Below are 22,526 nucleotides of genomic sequence, written 5' to 3' on the forward strand. Positions count from 1 at the left end.
CTGTCTCCTCGGGGCTCTTCATGTCACTAGAATATTTCCCAGTCCAGACCCCTGTTACCTCCAGACATGTGCCTTCATGCTTTTGTAGGACCAGCTGAGCTGAGAGCCCAGGCTAATGGGCTCAAACGACTCCGGTGTGTTAGTCCAGAAATTAGGAGCAAGAAGTTGTTTGTTTTTTAATTTAGGAAACAGTTGAATCTAGATAAAGGATGACTAAAGATGGTCACAATTATTGCTGTCAAATAATGGGAGTTTTATCATATGTAATATGTGGCAGCTTCTCTATCCCCTAAAAGGCATACTAGCCCAGTGGACAAGAGTTACGGTGAGAAAGGTTTTGATTTAATAGATGAAAAAGTTCTTCCTTCTACAAAAATGTCTTTTTCTGATTTCAAAAGTAATACTTAAATTTAAACATTGCAGAAACATGAGTTTAAAAAGCTGAAGTCCCATGAAACATCACTGGCGCCTGTTTGTTTCTGTTCAAGAATAACTTTCTAACAGTTCTCCAACAATACGTAGGAATCAGGGATTGAGGCATCAGATAAATCAACTAGAGTGACTTCCAGGGTTGCTTGTACATCTAAGATGGATCTTCTGAAATGCTCAAGTCAGAGCTTTGCCCAAAACCTTCAGGCATTTCCCAGATGCGTTGCCCCTGGCAGTGGGAAGAGCACTGAACATGGAGCCAGTGCATTCATATGTTCTCTCATTTGCTAGGCCCTGGGAATGCAGAGAAGAAGTTCAGTGCCGGTTCTGGCTCAAGGAATTTGCTGTTGACTGGGGTTTACAGACCCATCAATATGTATTACAGTAAAAATAATAGCTGTCATTTATTGAAGTATACTGTATGCCAGACACCACACTGAGTGCTCTATATGAATTATCTCACTTTTGTTTATTATAGTAAGTGTGATTGATGAGCACTAAACAGAGATCAGTTCTGAGCATAGAGGAGGATGTGCTGACTCTGCATGGAGAGTTCAGGAAAAGCTGAGTCTCGATGAGTAGGTAGGAGTTCACTGGATCTAGAAAGCAGTATAAACAACCTTTCAGAGGTGTGGAGGAACTTGGTTCATTTCAGGAATTGCAGGTAAAGTAGTTTGGCATGACTAGAGTGAAGGATGTCTGCAGGGAAACCCTGGTAGATGAATTTGCTAGGCACTACATTGTCTAATTTAATCTTCATAACAACATTGTAAGGAAGGTATTATTATTATTCTCTAAATATGCAGATGAGGAAACCAAACCTTAAAAGGGCCAAGTTAGCCCAAGGTAACTCATTTCTGAGTAGCAGAGCTAGCACCCAAACCCAGGTTACTTATTCCAGAGCCTAAGATCGTACACTTTCAAATACTTAGTCAATAAGCATTGACATCTGCTATATAAGAGGCACCTGTACTAGGCGACACAGCCTCTCTACTCACAAGGCCCTACAATGTACCTGTAGAGACAATTAATTATAAAACAACATGCTAGTACCATGTGCTGCGAGCAAACAGCTAGGAAAACATAGAAAAAGTAGCCGTTACTTCTTGTTCTTCGTGTGTGTGTGTCTGTGTGTGTGTGTGTGTCTGTGTGTGTGGGCAGGGGACTTAGATGAGGCTTCACAAAGTTGATATTTGAGCTGCGTGTTAAAAGAATGAACAAGATTTCATCAAGTGCCCAGCCTCTCTTTTCATTGCATAACCAGTTTTTTTTAATGGTCTTCATTTGCTTGTATTTCTTTCCTTACAACCTGTTCACTATTCAGTCTCTTGCCTTCTACTTTCCCTTCCCATTATTCCACTGAAACATTTCAGGCAAAAGTCACCAGAGAACTAACTGGCCAGTTGCCAAATGCTGTGACCTCTCTCAGTCCTCACCTTCCTTCACTGTCTACAGAGGTTTCCACAGTGAATACCTCTCTTTGATCTTTTCTCCCCCCCCCCAGTTGTCATGACATTGTTCTCTCCAGTCTTGTGGTCTTGCTGCTCCTTCACAAGTTTTCTTAAATGCTGGTGTTTCGAGGGGCACCTTCCTGAGCATCCGTGCTCCTCATTCTCCTTTCTTCACTCTCTGATCGGCCCTGTCAGCTCCTGTGTCTTCAGTTGTCATCCATCTGCTAAAGGGCCTTTGATCCCCACTGTTCTTCTGAGCTCCGGCTCAGTGGCCCCAGCTGCTGATTGGATTCCTCCACTGTACTTTCCACATCGGTTAGTATTCTTCGTTGCAAGTGGTAGAGAACCAACTCAGAGCAGTTTATGCAGGAAAGGGAAACTAATTATAAAGATTGAAAGGGTGTCTTAGAGAATTAAAGACAAGAATGCAACCTGGCCTTAAAAAGGGACCAGAGCCAGAAACGAGAGCCTGTGGAAAGCCCAGGAACCATTCGTCTTCCTTCTCTCAGCTCTGTTTCTCTCTCTTTGGTAGGTATGGTCATCCTTTTCACCCAAGAGCGAATTATACAGTTCTGTCATGCTGATATTAATGGTTGTCGTTCCACCCATTTTTAAGTTGCTAGGGGGAAAAAAAATGTAAAAGAAAAAGCGGGGTTGGGGGGACTTCACTGGTAGTCCAGTGGTTAAGACTCCGTGCTCCCAGTGCAGGGGGCATGGGTTCAATCCCTGGTCAGGGAACAAAGATCTTGCATGCTGCATGGTACGGCCAAAAATTAAAAAAAAATTTTAAAAAGTAAGTTCCTAGGAAAGTAGTCCACCCTGGTCAGCTATCGGAGGTGGGAGGGAAAGTGCAGCCACACCATACAAATGTGGCTCCAGGAGTCAGAGCAGTTTCCAAGAAGAGAGAGTCTCTGGGGCTGAGCCAATGCCTACGAAAGTATCTAGTATAGGTACCTCAAACTTTCCAAGTCCAAAGCAGAACTTTTCCACCTACCTGCTTTCTCTTTAAAACCAAAGGGAATATGTTCTCTACCTATCCTCACCTAAACTGTATTTTTTTATACTGTCTATTTCATTTATGGGTTCAGTGGAATTTCCCTAAAATTGTCATTGTACTTCCCATCTGTTCCTGCCTCTTCCACCCCTCAGGGCTGCTCTGAGGTGGCCCAGTCTGTCCATTTCCCTCCATTCTTACTGCCTTGGCTTATTACGCCTTTTTCATCTGCATTGTTGCAGTAGCCTGCTGGTAGGTTTCCCTGCTTTTAGGCTTGCCCTCCTTGGTGCACCATCCACACTACAGCCAAAGAGATCTCTCTCAAATCCCTTCTGGTCACATCACTCTCCTGCTTTGAGAGGTCTTTCTATTCCTTACAGTCTGTCTGTGGTGGAAAGTGAGCATCAGTGAAGGCCCCATTGGGAGTTACCCCTTGAGCTGGGGTCTGGAGGGTAAGTGAAGCCTGCTGGATGGAGCAGCAGGTAGAGCTGCGTGTCTTTGTGACATTCCTCGGCGTCATGTAGTGTTCCTCAGCTCATGTTGTTCCTGGTGAGCAGCCTGTCCCCCCTCATCACGGCCCACTGGCCCTCTCTAAGGTCTTCACTTTGCAGCACTCTCTGTACTACAAAGTGCTTCTCCCCAGAGTAGGCTCTGCCCAGCCCAGTCCTGCTTCACTCAGCCATGTTGGGCCGGTGGATTGCTTAAGTATCCTTTGTCTTCTCTACAGGCTCATGAGCGCTCAGAGAGTTCAGAAGTGGCTTTTGTGATGCAGCTGGTGAAAAAGCTGATGATTGTCATTGCCCGTCCTGCTCGTCTCCTGGAATGCCTGGTGAGTGGGCTCTCGGGAGTTTGGGGGGGTGGGTGGCTGGAGGGGAGGGAACGGGCCCTGTAGAGGAAGTATTCTGCTAACAGCAGAACTGTGGGGGTACCCACTGCCATTTCTGCTGCTGAAATCCTTGTTTAAATATGACACGCAAGCAAGTCCCTGTGAGGAAAAGTGGATGCTCCTGAGAAGTGTGGCAAGGAGGGGTGCTCGTCTGCCCAACCCACGCTGAGCAGGCCCCAGGTCAATGGGGACCCTGAGGGTGAGGAGCACAGGCCAGTTTCGTTTGCACAAGTTGAGTCCACCCTTCATTTGATCATTCAGTGACACTACTGAGTACCTGCGTCGTTCTAGACACTGGAGATACAGGCGCAAGTAAAGCAGAGTCCCTGATCCTACAATGCCTCCTCTGCAGTAGAGTTAGATTTCGTCTTTTAGTGCCTTAGGTATGAGGCGTGGAGACATGCAAATAATAATTATGATACTGGAAGAAGTTTGCAACCAAGGAACGTACAAGGTGCAACGGGCACATGGGGAAGGAAGTGCTCTAGTCCTCCTCGGGATGAACAGAGATAGACATTCAGTGAAGGCTCCCTGGGGAATGTGAAGCTTAGTCAGCTACTTGCAGGATAATTATGAGTTTGCCAGGGGAGAGCCATCAGAAAAGGCATTTGATGGAGTACAGGGTGTGTCTGAAGTGTTGGTGAGGGATAAACTGGGAGGTAGGCCACGACAGGACCATGGAGAGTGTTGGGTTCTTGGCTCCGGGGTTTGCATTTATCCTTAAGGCTACTTGGAGCCATCAGAAAGTTTAGGTAAGAATATGACATTGTCAGATTTACTTTTTTGAACTAATTTTATAGAGGTATAATTTACATACAATCAAATATATCCCATTTGAGTATACAGTTCAATGAGTTTTAACAAATATACACCTGTCTAATCACTGCCACAGTTAAGATGGAAAACATTTCTCGCGTCTTAGAAAATTCCCTTGTGCTCCTTTGCAATCAGTCCCTTTCCCCTGCCCACCTTACCTCCCACTCCAGGCAACCACTTATCTGCTCTTTCACTATGGATAAGTTTGCCTTTTATACAGTTTCATATAAATTAAATCATATAGTATGTTCTGACTTCTTTCACTCAGCATAATTTTTTTTCACTCAGCATACATGTTATTGCATGTATCAGTAATTGGTTCCTATTTACTTCTGAGTAATACTCCATCAGATTTACTCATAAGAAAGATAACGCTGGCTGCAACATGGATAGTGAATTGGAAGAGAAGGCAGGATGAGCCAGGGACAGCCTTGCAGAGGCACTTAAAGCCGTTCATGTGACAGAGAGGAGCGCCCAGAACTAGGACAGTGGTGGGAGGACAGAGCAGAAGAGTTGGGTAGAGGCGGGTTTCTGAAGTAGACATTCTGACTAGACAGGGACTGAGGATGAAGAAGAAGGTAAAAGGACTTCCAGTCTGGGTTAGATTGTATCCACATAGGTAGTGGTAGAGTTCTCCAAACCCGTGAGACCAGAGGTAAAGAAAGCAGTGGAGGCTGGGGTCGTGGTGAACAGAGGCCTCTCCCTCAAGAACATGAAGTCCGTGGTTAAACAGGGGCTTGGAGTTAGGCCTGGGTTTGCGTGCTGATTTTCTCTTTCTTCCTACCTCTGTGGTCATGGTCAAGTCGGTGCATCTCTGTGAGCCTTGATTTCCTCACCAACACAGAGGTGTCTCCAGGGTTTAGCCCATACTGGCACTTAGTAGGCACTCAGTCAATGGGGCCTTCATTATTATGTGCTCCGGGCAGACAAGGACTTCTGTGCTGTGTCCACAAGGCTCTCCAGCCCCCAGCACACAGGGGTTTGCTCAGTAGATGTCTGAAGGCATGTGTGTGCACCGCCAGGGCTGTGAAGTGTGATTGAAGGTGTGCCAGGACTGCCCCTCTTCACTGGGTGTGGGAACACACCTGACAGTGCCGTGTCCGGCTGGCACAAGGCTTTGGACCAGGCGAATAGGCAGAGCTCTCTGGAAACCAAATGCTCTGGTTCTTATTGCTGTAAAGACAGCAAACGCTTAGGATGTCCAATCTGGAGGTGACCTGTAAGACAGCTTTGTCCCCATTGGTTCCTGAATCATGTTTCTTGGGATTCAGGGGTAGGGGTGTCCATCACAAAGAGGAAGTCTTCTTGTCATCCTACTCTGGGTATATGCCGTAAAACCAAAGAGACCAGCAGCCTGCTTTTGTAGCCCTCACCACTGACTACCTCTCTCCCCGGTACAGGAGTTTGACCCTGAAGAGTTCTACCACCTGTTAGAAGCAGCTGAGGGCCACGCCAGAGAGGGACAAGGGATTAAATGTGACATTCCCCGCTACATCGTTAGCCAACTGGGCCTCACACGGGATCCCCTAGAGGGTGAGCATGCGGCCTGGTGGCTGCACAGAGGCCACGCAGCCTACAAGCTCTAACAGCAGGGAAGCCACTTGGAGAAGAAGCTTAGTTGGACAGGGACACAGCACAGCATCAGAGGCCCGAGGGCTCTAGGAAAAGCTCTGTGTTCTCTGTCATAAAACAGCCCCTCCTTCAGGCTTGTCCACATCTGCCTTATATAACCCAAGCTGGATTGCCTTGGGCCCACCCACGTTGGATTTAGAGCCTAAGATCAAAAGGTCATCAGCCTTTTGATCTTAGGCCACAATCACATTTTCAAAAATGGTCACCTCCTCTGCATGCTTGCCTCTCCTGCTGCCACCTCGCAAGTCCTCCTGTGTCTTTGGGGTGGTCCCAGCTCAGGGCTTCAGAAGGTAATGCCATGCTCTGGGCCTTCACACTGAGCCCCTCCTGAACCATGGGCTTCCAAATCCCTAGTCTCTAGTCATCCCACTCCTGCCTTCCCTGCTTCCCAGCCTCATCTGGCAAAGCAGAGTCTTGACCAGTAGGATGGGGGCCAGCTATCAGACAGCCCAGCTTTGGACCCTGTTTTCAGGCATTGTCCCAAGTTTGAGGGAAGCTTTGTAGAATTTGCCAGGCCTTTTGAATGGCACTGGACTTCTAGAAATAGGGGTGGCAATATTATTTGACAAACAAGTCTAAAAGCTGTGACTGCACTAAGGATAGAGCCACAGGACCGCCTCCCAGCCTGTTGCAGGAAGCATTAATGCCTTCCCTGCATGCATCTGTCATGTGATATGAATGGACTGCTGAGATGTCTTGACATTGCCACGCACACTTTTCTCTTGTGTCCTTGCTTTGTTTCTAGAAATGGCCCAGTTGAGCAGCTATGACAGTCCTGACACTCCAGAGACAGATGATTCAGTCGAGGTAAAGACCCTGAGCTCCTGCCTCAATCCTGGCCCCGGGGCCCTGTGAGGCAAAGGGCTGTGAATTCTCTCTAAGAGACTGTCTGAAGGAGGGATGGTGGAGTGGCCATCCACTTGTGTGGAGTAAGTGATGGCTTACACTGTCTGAGAGGTCATTCAGTTCCTGGGGAAGAATGGGCAGGAGGCCATGGCAGGGCTAAGAGCTGAGCAGGTGCTGGGGCCACAGCTTCCCCCCAAATGTGAGCTCTGAGAAGCATTCCTCGCTCCTGCCTTTTCCCATGTCTTCCAGGGCCGTGGGGCATCTCTGACATCTAAAAAGACACCCTCTGAAGAGGACTTCGAGACCATTAAGCTCATCAGCAATGGCGCCTATGGGTAAAGGCAGGGGTCAGGGTGTGGCCGGGACTGGAGCTAAGTCAGCCCTGGGGCTCTTCCTTCCGGAAGTGAAAGATGCCTAATCCTCTGAGCACCAGATGCCTCAGGATGGACCTGTCCCTCCCCGAAGCCTCCAGGAGAGGCAAGAGCCCAGTTTCCTCTGATATCTGAGTGTGGTTCCTTTCCCAGGAAAGATTCCCTCTCCTCTTGGTGGCACTTCTCCTCTCACTGAGCTCTGAGGAGGGCTTGAGCTGTGTCCTCAGGACTTGGTATATCAGGAAATTGAAGAGCTCCCTGGGCAGGTGCTCAGATCCTTCTCATTGATAAGCACCCCCTGCTCCTTTGTTCTGTGCACTGATACCACCCAAGCTCGGTGGAGGAGAGCACAGCTCAGGGGCTGAGGGCCGTGGGGTACGGATGGGCTTTGTTTCCAGGGCCGTATTCCTGGTGCGGCACAAGTCCACCCGGCAGCGCTTTGCCGTGAAGAAGATCAACAAGCAGAACCTGATCCTACGGAACCAGATCCAGCAGGCCTTTGTGGAGCGTGACATACTGACTTTTGCTGAGAACCCCTTTGTGGTCAGCATGTTCTGCTCCTTTGAGACCAAGCGCCACCTGTGCATGGTGATGGAGTATGTTGAAGGTACTGGGGAAAACGTGGCCTGGCTTGGGGGCCACGGCATAATCTGAGACAGCCCTGAGCAGGGACCAGCAGCTCGTGTAGGCGTGAAGTTTCAGGCCCCAGCTTCCCAACCTCTCTTTGGCCTTGGTTTCTGCCTTAGGATCTCAGAGACCATTTGGCCATGGTGGGCACAAGGTGTCGTGTCCCTCCCAGGGAGAGGCTTCTGGAGCAGTAGCTGCCATGAGGCTGCCCATGTCAGGACAGGATGTATCAGCCCCACAGCTACAAAGCCTGCACAGCCTGGCAGACCTGCTGGCACCTGGCAGGAACAAAGCGGGTAGCAGAGCCACCAAAGCCCAGGGTCGGATGCTGGGAGGATTGCATCTGGGCCCTCAGAGGAGAGGAAAGCCACTGCCCTTGTGGATGGTTTTTGAAGGGGATGCCCCTTAGGACCCCACAAAATGCTCTGGGGCTGGTGTAGGAGAGCAGCATGGGGCACAGCTCTGGAGGGGGGCAGCCGCTTTGCCAGTGGCCTTCCCTCTCCCTTCGTCAGGGCTGCACACAGCTTCCAAAGATATTTACTCAAAAACTAAAGGAGAGCCAACAGGAAGGAAATAAATGGACAAATGCTGAAGTCTCATCCTAAGATAACTTAGTCCTGTCCCAACGAGTCAGCTTACAGGCCTAGAGGCCTGGGTTCCTTCCCTCTTTGTCCTGAACAATGGCCTTGACAGCCACTGGCCGACTCGTCTTACCTCCTGCTCCCCTCCACACTCTCCCACCCATGCCAGCAGCAGAGGGGTTAGAATCACAGTCTCTGGCACCAGGGTATTCTGTGACACTATCTCCTCTGGGGCCTCTGAGACCATCTAGAGCAGGGCACTGGACCCATTCTTCATGGTGGCCTGGGCTTGTTGCAGGAGGAGACTGTGCCACTCTACTGAAGAACATCGGGGCCCTGCCTGTGGATATGGTGCGCCTGTACTTTGCGGAAACTGTGCTAGCCCTGGAGTACTTACACAACTATGGCATCGTGCACCGTGACCTCAAGCCTGACAAGTATGCCCACTCTCCAAGTCCCTTGTTTAGGGTGTCCCTCTTGGGTCTCTAGATAAATGAACGCAGACACAGCATGTTTGAATCTATCCCAAATGGCTGCTAGGAAACACTGCTCATGTGGGTGCCCATCTAGGCTTGGTACTCTAGCCCCTGACTACCCCAAATGCAAAGAACATTGCCAGCAAGGTCTGGCAGGGGCACCGTAAGGCTTTGGTGGCATCAAAGAATCACTGAGGAGCTCCACTCAAGAAACCAAGCAGGAACAAAAGAATCCACACATGTAGTAGATGGCTAAGCAAGTGTCCTGACATTTACTGACACCTACTGTGTGCCAACACTGTATTCTAGTCCCTGGCCTGTAGAGCTTAAATCTAGTGTGGGTGGCAGAAATACCTTTGTATAGGCTGCTGCTTAGAAGGTATTATTAGTCAGGTGGGCGAAGGTGGGAGCAGGTTTCTCAAGCTGGGGAGCGGGATTTGCAAAGGCACGCACAGGTGTGGGGACGGGTCCCGTTCAGGAACTACAAAGAGTACAGTATGGCTGAAGGTGAGATTGTTAGTTGGTCAGAGTAGTAAGAGAGGAAGCTAGAGAGAGGGGCAGGGATTGGATCATCAGGGGGCCTTTTGTTAAGTTTGGGTTTAATTTTAAAGGGTCCTAGAGAGTTTCTGAAGGGCCTGTTAACCACAGGGTGACAGAGCGTCATGCTCAGACTCTGATTTAGGTTTAGGAAGATCACTGCCCATGGAAAGAGGTGATGAGACCATGGCAGTAGTCTAGGCCCAAAACAACAGTGCCCGCACTGGAACAGAGTCAGGATGGAGAAGAGAGGGATAGTGTTGGGAAGTGGAAAGGAAATGATAAGGCTGGGGTGAGAGAGCAGGAGTCTGGGATATCTTCCAGATTTCCACCTTGGTGCTGGTGGTGGTAAGCCTCTGTAGTGGAAAGCATCTTTGACATTAGACAGACCTATGTTCATAGAGCTCGTTAACTCTCTGAACTCCAGGTCTGTTAATTAAACCTCTCTGAGCCTCGTGTTCCTCCTCTTGGGGATAATAATACCTACCTTTGTTGTGTTAGTTACTCTGTAAGACCTTTCATGAGCCAGAATATTTTGATAAATAATTGCTAAAGCACTTATCACAGAGCTCAGTAGGTAACAGAAACTACTGCTTTTCACTGAGAAGAGGACTAGTTAAGAGGCATGACCTTGTTTTGGACAGGTTGAGTTCATGTGCCTGTAGGACATCTGGGCAGTTTTTAGGCATGGAGCTCATGAAAGAAGTCAGGGCCAAAAAAAAAAAAAAAAAAGTCAGGGCCAGAGATACAGATTTGGGAATAAAGGGGTAGTGGGGTGAAGCCTTTGGCACAGAATGGCTCAGGCAGAGTACGTGAAGAGGAAGAGACAGTTCTCTGTGAGATCTTCTAGTTCCTCCCAACCAGCCCTCCTAAAACTAGCCGTGGATGTGGAACGAGATCGTTGTGCCCCTTTGCCCTCTCCCTGGCTCGGGGTATTGTGAGCCACTTAGGTCAGGAGAGGAGACTGGGAATGGCTGGAGCCTTAGGATGAGGCTGGTTGCTGGTGGAAGAAAGTCTGTTTCTCAGCTGGCTGATACTTGCCCTCAGCGTAGAATACGGCTGAGGGCAGTAAACAAAAGTGAACCGGGGGAATGGGCAGAAGGCTATTTGCTAGTTGCTTGTGCAGACTACAGTGCTCACACAACCAGAGCTATTTATTCTTTCACAGCTGCCTGTCTCCCTGATGAAGCTACCCTGCTTATGTCCCACAGTAGATGCCTGAGCGGGAAAATTGGGCATGTACTAAAACCAGCAATCTTGGAGGACCAGGAAGTAACTTCAAACTTTTGTTTCTCTGGTTTCCCAGCCTGCTGATCACATCCATGGGGCACATCAAGCTCACTGACTTTGGCCTTTCTAAAATCGGCCTCATGAGTCTGACCACAAACTTGTACGAGGGCCACATTGAAAAGGATACTCGGGAGTTCCTGGACAAGCAGGTAATAAGAAGGATGGTGAGACCTTGGGGGTTGAATCCAGGCCTCAGAGTAAGGACTGGAGGCCGCATGCTTACCTTGCAGCTAGATGTTGAGACTGAGAGCTCCTGTCTTTTCCACCTTTTGGTTCCAGGGAGCCATTGAGATAGGCAGCACATTTGGAAAATAAGGTGGCCCATGAGAATCACATGGATGTAAAATCCAAAATCATCTTCCGCCTCAGGGTTTGAAGAAGATAGGTCACATAACCATTGACACTCTCAGAGACTGATAAGAGGTCAGTCCTGAGACTTCCAGCCTCAGTAAAGAGCAAAGCTCTCCTGGCGCCTGTGTCCTTGGAACACAGCTCCAGGTTTCCACTGGGCTGCATCCTGAGAGTAGCCACGGGACGTTTCCTGATTTGACATTACAGGTTGTGACTGTTCACAAGTCCCTGTAGGAGTCATATGACTGTAGTGTCTGTTCTTTGGAGGCTGGAGGGCAGAGACCAGTTGTGGGTACCACATGCCAAAACGGAGTGGTGGTTCCAGGCTAGAACTAGATGTTTCGGTGAATTAGGAAAATGCATAAACTCACCCCACCAACAGCTCCACCCCTGGTATGCTGGGGCTCCCATTACTCCTGCTCATTAACCAGAGTGAGCTGAGTCTTCATTCAGAGACTTGCTGCTCCAGAAGTGGGAGCACCCCAACCCCTCCAGCCGCCATGCCAAGGCACTGTCTCTGGATGCTGAGCCAGCCTGGCTTCTTTGTGCCCAGGTATGCGGGACCCCAGAATACATTGCCCCTGAGGTGATCCTGCGTCAGGGCTATGGGAAACCAGTGGACTGGTGGGCCATGGGCATAATCCTGTATGAGTTCCTGGTGGGCTGCGTCCCTTTCTTCGGAGACACTCCAGAGGAGCTCTTTGGGCAAGTGATCAGTGGTAGGTACCATCCCCCTGGCCCACCAAGGGGACAGAATCTGGATCCACAGATATGACTTACGCATGCATCTGCGAGGCTTACGAGTTCTTGTTCTGTGTTCATGTGTGTGTGTTTGGTATGCTTGCCTCAGATAGGTGCACATGCAGACTCTGTGTGTCACCTAGCGCTTGTTCTGATTGTGTGCCTGGTCCCACATGAGTGCATGGGTGTACCTGTGTTGTGTCTGTGCATACCCCGTGAGTGTGAGTTCTGTGTGTGTGTGAGTGTACATGTGTCTGGAGTGTAAAGGCAGGGCGAGCTGGCGATCAGACCACTGCTTTGCAGTGGCCACCCTGGACCAAAGAACAAGCCATGGTCTAGGATGTGGGAGGCTCCCCTAGAAGGACAGGAACCTGTACAACTTAAAGGAAGTGGGTCCCAGGCAAGACTTTCAGGGCTCTGGGCTGGGCCCTTTATGTCTCCCCACACGTATCCTATCACAGGACCCTCTTCTCCATCTCCCCACTCTGCCCACAACTTCTGAGACTTCTCTAACCCACTCCTTTCCTTTCACACCCAATGACTCTTCAGATGAGATTGTGTGGCCCGAGGGGGATGATGCACTGCCACCGGACGCCCAGGATCTCACCTCAAAACTGCTCCACCAGAACCCTCTGGAGAGACTGGGTACAGGTGGGACAGGCCCCACTAACCTTTCTCAGCACTTGGAGGAGTAGGGCTGATTCCATATAACTGGGAGGTTCAGGCTTCAGGTGTGGGCGGTGCCCCTGGATCCTGAACCTCTGCCCTGCTCCCTGTGGGCGGAAGAGGAAGGTGCTGGAGCTGAGGCCTCCAGGCCCAGCCTTTCGAGGCCTAGGTTCTCACTGGACGTGCTGACCTGGACTCCACACAGCTCACCCCAGCCCCTTGCCCACGCCATCCCTGTCCGCAGGCAGTGCCTATGAGGTGAAGCAGCACCCGTTCTTTATCGGTCTGGACTGGACAGGACTTCTTCGTCAGAAGGCTGAATTTATTCCTCAGCTGGAGTCAGAGGATGATACCAGCTACTTTGACAGTAAGGCCACTGGTGGGACGGGGAGGAGCAGGGATCCTACCTGTGTGCCCAGAAACACCTGTGCACCGTGAACTTGGTATCAGGAGCAATTTCTCCAGGCCCTCCTGAGGTCTGATAGGGTTAAAGGAGGTCACCACCGTGGCCTCTGAAAGGCACTGTTCTGTGTGTCCCAGCCCGCTCAGAGCGATACCACCACATAGACTCAGAGGACGAGGAGGAAGTGAGTGAGGATGGCTACCTTGAGATTCGCCAGTTCTCTTCCTGCTCTCCAAGGTTCAGCAAGGTGCGACTGTGGTGGGCCCAGACTGGAGAACTGGGAGAAGAGGACCTATTGAGGGACATCCCTGGGGCACGCCTGGGGAGGAGGGGGATGGGCTATCTCTGGGAAAAGAGCGGGCAAGGCCTGGGCCTGCATGTGACAGATGCCTCTAGATCTACTCAGGGCCCTGACATATGAGATGCCAGGGTGCGGCCAGGTCAGACCAGTGGAATAGCTGTTTCCTCAAATACTCATCTGGTATATATGGGGGAAGGAAGAGGAGAACTGGCTCGAATTCCTGGGCTTCAGGCACTGAGGATCCTTTTCGCTCCTTGGGAGGTGTGGTCGTTGGGCGTCCCAGCAGGTCTCCTGTGCCCACAGGTGTACAGCAGCATGGAGAGGCTCTCGCTGCTCGAGGAGCGCCGGATGCCTCCCCCCACCAAGCGCAGCCTGAGCGAGGAGAAGGAGGACCGCTCGGACAGCCTGGCGGGGCTGAGGGGCCGAGAGCGGAGCTGGGTGATCGGCTCCCCTGAGATGTGAGCACCCAGAGCTCGCCCAGGGGTGGGCGGCACAGCCATCGCTGGTGGTCATGGATGGTGGGGAGGCATGTGGTGTGGTGAGGGGCCTTCGAGAGGATGGCTCCTGGAGAGAGGTTCTGTGACATGAGCCCCAGAGGAAGCCTGGGCTGGAGGAGGGAGGCCGCCGGGGCCACCTCACCCTAGGCCTTGTGTCTCACAGATTACGGAAGCGGCTGTCAGTGTCTGAGTCATCCCACACGGAGAGCGACTCCAGCCCTCCCCTCACAGTGCGCCGCCACTGCTCGGGCCTCCTGGACGTGCCTCGCTTCCCTGAGGGCACTGAGGAGGCTGGCGGCCCCCCTAGGAGGCAGCAGCAGGAGGGTGCTTGGCTTCTGACACCCCCGTCTGGAGAGGGGGTATCCGGGCCTTCCCCTGAACGGCCAGCGGAACGGCGGCTGAAGCTGGATGAGGAGCCTCTTGGCCAGAGCAGCGCTTCCAGTCCAGGTGTGGCCCAGCGGGTGGCCAGAGGGCCTAGGCTGGGGATGCTGCAGGGGGCCAGGAGGGGAGGTTCTGCTGCACTGCAGGTCTCACTGGTCACTTGGTCCACAGCCATGGAGACTCGAGGAGGCCGTGGGACCCCACAGCTGGCTGAGGGAGCCACAGCCAAGGCCATCAGCGACCTGGCGGTGCGCAGGGCCCGCCACCGGCTGCTCTCTGGGGACTCTATAGAAAAGCGCACTGCTCGCCCCATCAACAAAGTGATCAAGTCCGCCTCAGCCACAGCCCTGTCCCTCCTCATTCCTGCGGGTGAGGCCCCCGGGGAGTGAAGATAAAACTCATAGGAAGGGCCTTGGAACCCCTCTGTGGGCCCGTGGCTGGGGTGTGCACACAGCAGGTGTGTCTGTGTTCTGTGTGTCGAGGAGCAGGGATCCGAGAGGCTGTGTGTCACTGCGGCCCCTTTGTTAAGAGAGCAGGGGTCTCTGGAGGTGTGCGTTGGTCTGGGGGTGTGTGTGCGTGTTCCAGAAGGCAGATAGCACCGTGTAATGAGCGCAGGCTCTGAGGCAGAGGCTCATTCAGATCCTGGTTCCATCACTGAAGGGCTCTTGATCTTGAAGAAGGTGCTTAATCCCTCTGAGCCTCAAGTTCCTCATCAAAAAATGTGGATATTAATGATGGTAACTCATAGGGTAATTGTGACGTTCAAGTATGTAAGAAGAGCTTCTATGGTCCCTAATGCATATAAGTAAGCACTCAGTAAATGCGAGCCCGTCACCTCCTGGGGTCTGCGAGGGTCTGGGCACACGAAGGCGCTTTGCTGCTCAGAGGTTGCGGGGAAGACATACCTGGCTGGGGGCAGGCTCTGTGACTAGAGCTGTGTGGGATCAACAGCCCAGACAGGGGCCGGGCTTGAGCATGGACGCACTAAGTCCCGGCTTCTCCTTCTCCAGAGCACCACACCTGCTCTCCACTGGCCAGCCCCATGTCCCCGCATTCCCAGTCATCCAACCCATCATCCAGGGACTCTTCTCCAAGCAGGGACTTCCTGCCAGCCCTCAGCAGCTCAAGGCCCCCCATCATCATCCACCGAGCCGGCAAGAAGTATGGCTTCACCCTGCGGGCCATCCGTGTCTACATGGGTGACTCAGACGTCTACACTGTGCATCACATGGTGTGGGTATGTCTGACCATCCAGACCTGTTGTCTCCCAACTTCATCACTCTTCTTCCTTCCCCTTACTAGGGCCTGTCTGTCCCTGCTTCTGTCCACGCCCACATTACCCTCAGGGGTCAAAGAGTGGGGAGTAGGGGTCACAGCTCCATGAGCAGAGCTAGGCCCCACCCTTCATGCTCAGGCTCCAGGCTGAGGACTGTTCTCTCCCCGGGACAGCACGTGGAGGATGGAGGTCCAGCCAGTGAGGCGGGGCTCCGTCAGGGGGACCTCATCACACACGTCAACGGGGAGCCTGTGCACGGGCTGGTGCATACAGAGGTGGTGGAGCTGATCCTGAAGGTCAGTGCTGGGTGTGCCGCCTGCTGCGGTCCCTGAATGAGTCCAGCCTTATGAGTCTGTGACTGGCCATGGGGGAGTGGGAGAGTTGGGCGCACACATACCTGACACTGAGGACAGATGCACATACACACGGAACTTGGGTGTGGACGTAGCAAAGGGTTTTCACTGGAAGGCGACACGCTCATTGACCAAGGCAGGGATCCGGCTGAGCTGTGGGTAGGACTGGAGGACAGGGCATGTGAGCCTCTTCTCTATCTTCCCCACCCCAAACCACTTGGGCTCCAGTGGAGCCATTTCCTAATCTGTGAAGAAGGAAGGTGGTCCCTGGCTCAGAACATGGTGATGCAGGGGCAGAAGCTCAAGCTGTGGGACAGCCGTACCCAGCGGGAGGGGCAGGGGCAGGGGCAGGAACACAGCCACGGCCTTAGCCTAGGTTCATGCTCTGATCCCCAGAGTGGAAACAAGGTGTCTATTTCAACAACTCCCCTGGAGAACACATCCATTAAAGTGGGGCCAGCTCGGAAGGACAGCTACAAGGCCAAGATGGCCCGAAGGAGCAAGCGGAGCCGGGGCAAGGACGGGCAAGAAAGGTGAGCCAGACTTAGCCCAGGGGATCTGCTCTCAGCCACCTAGGTGCTAGTGTGTGCTGGGGACCCTGGCCCTTGGCCCAGTGTGTGCTGTTCCCTGGGCACCAACTCAGACAGCCTCTGACCCCTGTCTCTGCAGCAGAAAAAGGAGCTCCCTGTTCCGGAAGATCACGAAGCAGGCATCCCTACTCCACACCAGCCGCAGCCTTTCTTCCCTTAACCGCTCTTTGTCATCAGGGGAGAGTGGGCCAGGCTCTCCCACACACAGCCACAGCCTTTCTCCCCGATCTCCCACTCAGGGCTACAGGGTGACCCCTGAAGCTGTGCATTCAGGTATGAAGGGCTGCTTGCAGAGACAGCCCCTGGGAGGTAGCAGAGTCCTGGGCCCTCTGTGCTTCCCACTCATCCCACTCTGAAGCTCTCATCCAACCCACCCCCTTAAGATCTGGCAGTCTTGGGGAGGAGGTGACAGAGGTGGAGGGTGACTTCATTTCTGTAGCCTGGGCTCTGGTTCACTGGTGGAGTAACCTTGATGATCCTGGGACATTCCAGGCCTAAGCCCTGTTTTGCCCCTCAGTCACTTCCAAGAGCTAACTGCTCTGCCTTTGTGTGTGTGTGTCTCTGTCTGTCTGTCTGTCTGTGTAAAGTGGGGGGAAATTCATCACAGAGCAGCTCCCCCAGCTCCAGCGTGCCCAGTTCTCCAGCCGGCTCTGGGCACACACGGCCCAGCTCCCTCCACGGTTTGGCGCCCAAGCTCCAACGCCAGTACCGCTCTCCACGGCGCAAGTCAGCAGGCAGCATCCCACTGTCACCACTGGCCCACACCCCTTCTCCGCCACCAGCAGCTTCACCCCAGCGTTCCCCATCACCCCTGTCCGGCCACGGAGCCCAGGCCTTCCCTACCAAGCTTCACGTGTCGCCTCCCCTAGGCCGGCAACTCTCACGGCCCAGGAGTGCGGAGTCACCCCGCTCGCCACTACTTAAGAGGGTGCAGTCAGCTGAGAAACTGGCGGCTGCACTTGCTGCTTCCGAGAAGAAGCTAGCCACTTCTCGAAAACATAGTCTTGACCTGCCCTACCCTGAGCTAAAGAAGGAATTGCCACCCAGGGAAGTCAGCCCTCTGGAGGTAGTCGGGACCAGGAGTGTGCTGTCTGGTAAGGGGGCGCTGCCAGGGAAGGGGGTGCTGCAGGCTGCTCCCTCACGGGCCCTAGGAACCCTCCGCCAGGACCGGGCTGAACGGCGAGAGTCGCTGCAGAAGCAGGAAGCCATCCGGGAGGTTGACTCTTCAGAAGATGACACTGATGAGGGGCCTGAGAACAGCCAAGGTGTACAGGAGCCAAGCTTGGTACCTAACCCAGAAGTGGGCCAGGATCCACTCCTCACAGGAGCAGGAGCAGGAGAGGGTGAGGAAGAGGACGCCTTCTTGCCCAGGGATCCCAGGAGCCAGGGCCCAGTGGTCCCAGGCCTATTGACAGGGGTCACACTGGGATCTCCCAGAACGGAAGGCCCTAGTGTCCCCCAGAAGAGGCTTGGGATCCTACAAGCCTTTGAAGAGGCTGCCAGCTCCTCGTCATCAGCTCCCAACCTGGGTAGGGCTGGACCCACAGACCCCATCCCCCCTGAAGGCTGCTGGAAGGCCCAGCACCTCCACACCCAGGCACTAACAGCACTTTGTCCGTGCTCTTCAGGACTCATCCCCGCCAGTTGCTCCACTGCCTCCACCTCCAGAGAGCTGGGCCTGTGGTCCTGGAAATTCATTGCTGAAGACCCTGACAGGGCATCCCCAACCAGAAAGGCAACAATGGAAGATGGGCTGGCCAGCTCCCAGGATTTGGAAACTACAACTCCAGTCCACCCTGCAAACTTGTCTCCCAGACAGGAGGGGAAGTCATGGCCACCCAGTGCCCCTGGGCTGGCCCATCTACCTTGTGAGGTTCCCAGCCAGAGCTGGCTATGGGAGCCTGAGTGTACACAAAGAGAGGAAGAGGAGCCAGCCCCGGGTATCACCAAAGTGCCTGATGCCTCAGGTGACAGGAGGCAGGACATTCCATGCAAAAGCTGCCCCCTCACCCAGGAGCCTGGGCCCAGCCTGCTCCAGAAGGGCCGAGACCCAGGGGACCCTCAGAAGCATCAGGACTTGGCATTGGCACCCAATGAGCTTTTAAAGCAAACATAGAGGTTGTTTGCCATTTCTTGCACTCAGTCCTGTGTAATACACGCTCTTGGAAACTATCTTTATGTCTTTGGCTTTCTTCTTTCCTTCAGTCAATACAAACGTAACTTAAGGTCCTGTGTTGCTGCTGAGAATGTAGTGATGAATGAGACACTGTTGTGGGAGGGTGCCTAAGCCAGCTAGGCTTCCCAGAGACTAGGGCATCTGGGCTCAAACCTGGAGGACAGATGATAGGTAGTAGTTTGCTAGGTTAGAAGAGTGGGGATTAGTGTGAGAAAGAATGTCCAGACAAAGAGTACAGCACTTGGCATACACCTGGCATACTCAAAGAGCTGAAAGTAATTCAAACTGGAAATGGGTCTAGTGAGTTAGGCAAGGGCCATATCTAAGAGTCTTCTAGGAGTTTAGACTTTCTGTAGGAGATGGGGAACCAGAGAAGGCCATGTAGCAAGTAATATTCCTGCTTTATAGAGAAGGGAACTCAGGTTTTCAGACGTTTAACGTGAGCAAGATCATACAGCTCTGGGCAGGGCTAGGATTAGAATCTAGACTCTCTTGACTCTAGAACCCACATTTATCTCCTAATTTGGAGTGCTCTTAGTCAGTAAATGAGAAAAAGAGGTAGAGGGAGGTGAAGAGTTGAACTTGGGATATATTTAATTTGAGGTACTTGTGGGACATCCAGAAGTTAGGGTGCATAGGTCTGGAACTCAGTAGGGAAATCTAGACTGAAATTAGAAATCTGAGAGCCATCAATGTATCAGTAGTAATACACTAGCATTTAAGGCAAAGAAAGAAGACATCAAGGTAGAGTCATAAAATCCAAAAGTAAAGAGATTTTAAATGGAAGGAGAGCTTACTTGGTGAAATGCTGAGCGGCCAGGTGAAATAGAGAAACTGCCTTCCGTATTTAGTCATAAACCCTTAATGTCTGTAGCCAGTCAGCCCTTCTTGGGCTGTTCTCAGGTAGGCCGTAGCACTGGATATGGACATTGCTGACGTGAGCAGCCCCCAGTAGGTAGGACTGCAGTTGGTGAGTGGGTGGGTGGTGGGGAAGGAAGGGGGAGGACAGCTGTGGGACCATTGTTGGAGGAGTCGGGAGATGGTATCCCAGGGACAGGAGGTAGGGCTGTGGTAGAGGGCCTCCATGGTGATGCAGGACTCGCCAAACTGCTGTCTTGCACTGACTGTTCTGTAATCCAGTGCCTAGGTCAGAAGGAGAGGCATCAAGAGGCCTAGAGACAGGAAAATGCCTCTGGGTACTGGCTGGGCGCGACATGCATCCTGCAGCTCCTCGTCACCCTGCGTCGGGAAGGCTGTGGCCGCCAGAGGGCGCACCCTGCCTGTGGTGGCAGATGTCTGGCCCCTCAGCCTTCCAGGCCCCTCTTGAACCTCCCTTCCTCCTTCCTTCAGTCATTCACTGACGGCAGATCCTTGGACAGCCTTTCCGGGACACTGGGAACACAGGTAACTAGTTGCCTGGGGCAGCCCCCCATGTAGGTCAGGATCTGGTTAGAAGCACCATACCATAGGTAAAGGGAGAGGTGCGGGCACATCTTGCAGCAGTTCCTGGGAGGGAGGAACTGCCCCCCTGGGGGGTTGGAAATGGGAAGGAAGGGGTTTGCGAAGAGTAGGCACAGAGATGCTAAGCATCCTGTAATGCTTAGGGCAGCTGCCCCGAGGGCCAGTGGTGCTCCCCTTGAGAGACACTGCCAGATTAGCCTGAGGAGTGAGGAGCTTCTGGAAGGTCATTCTGGGAGTGCTATAATCAGATTTAGGTTTTAGGAAGATCACTGGCCGCAGTGTAGAGAGGCTCAAGTGGAGTAAGCCGACCAGAGAGAAAATGATGTAGTGACCCCTTGTGGTGGTCTAAACTAGGATGGCAACAATGAGGAGGTGTCCCCAGAAGGAGGGAAAGTGTAGGGAGCTGGACGCATAGATCTGGCAGCCATCAGCCAATAGGTGGTAATTAAAGCCATAGGAGAAGATAGGGATTGTACAGAGGACATGTGCAGAAGGAAAAAGGAAAAGGTCCAAGCCATTGGGGTTAGCTGAGTGGAGGGAGCCAAATGAAGAGTAACTGAAGTAGGGGATGAGATCCTGAACGGAGAAGCCAGATGATTTTAAGGATTTTGTGATTTACCATAAGAGCAATTGAAAATTATTTAATGGTTTTACGCAAGTTCAAATTTGGGTGTTTTTTTGTTTTTAATTTTTTGGCTGTGTTGGGTCTTTGTTGCTGTGTGGGCTTTCTCTAGTTGCGGCGAGCAGCCTACTCTTCATTGTGGTGCACGGGCTCAGTAGTTGTGGCTCGCGGGCTGTAGAGTGCAGGCTCAGTAGTTGCGGCGCATGGGCGTAGTTGCTCCGTGGCGTGTGGAATCTTCCCGGACCAGGGATCGAACCCGTGTCCCCTGCATTGGCAGGCAGATTCTTAACCACTGTGCCACGGGGAAGGCCCTTTTTGGTGTTTGTTTGTTTTGTTTTGAGTTTAGTTTTTTTTGTTGTTTTTAGTTCCCTGACCAAGGACTGAACCTGGGCCCTGGCAGCGCAAGTCCGAGTCCTAACCACTGGACCACCAGGGAATTCCCCAGATTTCTATTTTGAAACGATGACTCTGGTTGCTATAATGAAAATGAATTTGAGGGGGCAAGAATGATAAAAGAGAGGCCTTCCAGTATTGTTAGAGATAGTGAAACAGTGAAGTTGGAGAGAAAAGTTGGGTATCTTTGCTATTTAGAAAGTAAAATTGATAATGGGTTGGTGGTGGGTTTTATGTAGACACAAAGCAAAGGTATCAAAGATGATGACTACATTCCTGACCTATATAACCAGATGAATTATGTATTTCCATTCACTGAAATATGAAATAATGAAAGAACCAGGGCTACGTGGTGACCCTGCATTCAGTATGTTGCATGTGAGATACCTCACAACATAGGTCTGGGCAGGAGAAACAACGATGGGTATAATTGGCCTAGAGATGGTAGGTGAATTCATGGATGTGGATAAAACTGCCAGGGAAGAAGGTATAAGTGAGGAGGAGCCCAGGAGACTTAGAGTCCAGGAGAATTAAAAGGAACAGTCAGAGATGCAGGAGGAAAACGAGATGATCATGGAGTCAATGGCAGAGTTTTTCACAGAGTATTCACAATGCTGGTTACTTAAGACATCAAGGAGAGCAATTTCAGGTAGTGGTGGGACCCGTACTGAAAAGCTTGAGGAGGTGAAGAAATAAAGACAAACGTAGATGTCTTTTTAAAAAGGTTAGGCTCTGAAGAGATAAAGGATTGAGTAGAGACTGAGCAAGTGGAGTGAGAGACAGCCAACCACGTTTAAATGGATCATCCAGTTGAGAGGAAACAACAGAGAACTCACAGGAGATTCCTGAGAAGATGGGAGAAAATAGGATCCAAAATACACGTGGAGAGACTAGCTTATAGTTGGAGGAAGGCTACCTTTTGTAATTTGACAGGTGAGAGGGAGAGGAGTTACGTGGATGCAGACCAGTTATAGGTTTGGTGGTAGGAAGGTAAGGGAATTCATAGCCAAGCATATGTTTACTCATTAAGTAGACAAAAAGTTTGCAGTCCTGTGGGACACCCAAGGCCCCATCTGAGATATCCAGCCAGCAGGTGGAGTTCAGAAGAGAAGACTGGGCTGGAGATAGATAGGAGTTTGAGCATCCCATGCTGAGAGTGGGAAAAAGTCTCGGAATTAGGGGAAATCATCTGTGGTTCCTAGCAGTGGCCTTGAGGGTGCTACGTAGCTAAGTGCAGTGGGGAGGAAGGACGTTGGCAAGGTCATTTAGAACAATAGATTATTGTCCTTCAGTCTGATTTGTAATTCAGTACACAGGTGAGTGGGGCCTGAGTGACAAGGATGAGAACTGCGGTGCCCTTTGCCCACAGTGCTGGTCAC

General features: G+C 51.8%; 1 protein-coding gene across 3 annotated transcripts in view; it reads left to right on the plus strand.

The window, feature by feature from the left end:
* Positions 1–18,611, plus strand: part of MAST2 (microtubule associated serine/threonine kinase 2) — a 197,758-nt gene extending 179,147 nt beyond the window's left edge. For 2 of the 3 annotated variants that reach the window (XM_065878615.1, XM_065878623.1), the window contains 19 exons: positions 3,602–3,703; positions 5,977–6,109; positions 6,954–7,015; positions 7,304–7,389; positions 7,824–8,032; positions 8,932–9,070; positions 10,953–11,085; positions 11,841–12,006; positions 12,578–12,679; positions 12,939–13,061; positions 13,235–13,344; positions 13,702–13,856; positions 14,059–14,342; positions 14,448–14,645; positions 15,287–15,513; positions 15,726–15,848; positions 16,302–16,438; positions 16,575–16,768; positions 17,083–18,611. In XM_065878615.1, the coding sequence (XP_065734687.1) occupies positions 3,602–3,703; positions 5,977–6,109; positions 6,954–7,015; positions 7,304–7,389; positions 7,824–8,032; positions 8,932–9,070; positions 10,953–11,085; positions 11,841–12,006; positions 12,578–12,679; positions 12,939–13,061; positions 13,235–13,344; positions 13,702–13,856; positions 14,059–14,342; positions 14,448–14,645; positions 15,287–15,513; positions 15,726–15,848; positions 16,302–16,438; positions 16,575–16,768; positions 17,083–18,611 (4,212 nt within the window). The remainder of the gene's footprint in view (positions 1–3,601; positions 3,704–5,976; positions 6,110–6,953; positions 7,016–7,303; positions 7,390–7,823; positions 8,033–8,931; positions 9,071–10,952; positions 11,086–11,840; positions 12,007–12,577; positions 12,680–12,938; positions 13,062–13,234; positions 13,345–13,701; positions 13,857–14,058; positions 14,343–14,447; positions 14,646–15,286; positions 15,514–15,725; positions 15,849–16,301; positions 16,439–16,574; positions 16,769–17,082) is intronic. The other variant, XM_065878633.1, reaches the window with a different exon arrangement.
* The last annotated feature ends 3,915 nt before the right edge of the window (positions 18,612–22,526 follow it).

Source organism: Phocoena phocoena, chromosome 1 (assembly GCF_963924675.1).
Source record: "Phocoena phocoena chromosome 1, mPhoPho1.1, whole genome shotgun sequence".
Taxonomy (NCBI): Eukaryota; Metazoa; Chordata; class Mammalia; order Artiodactyla; family Phocoenidae; genus Phocoena; species Phocoena phocoena.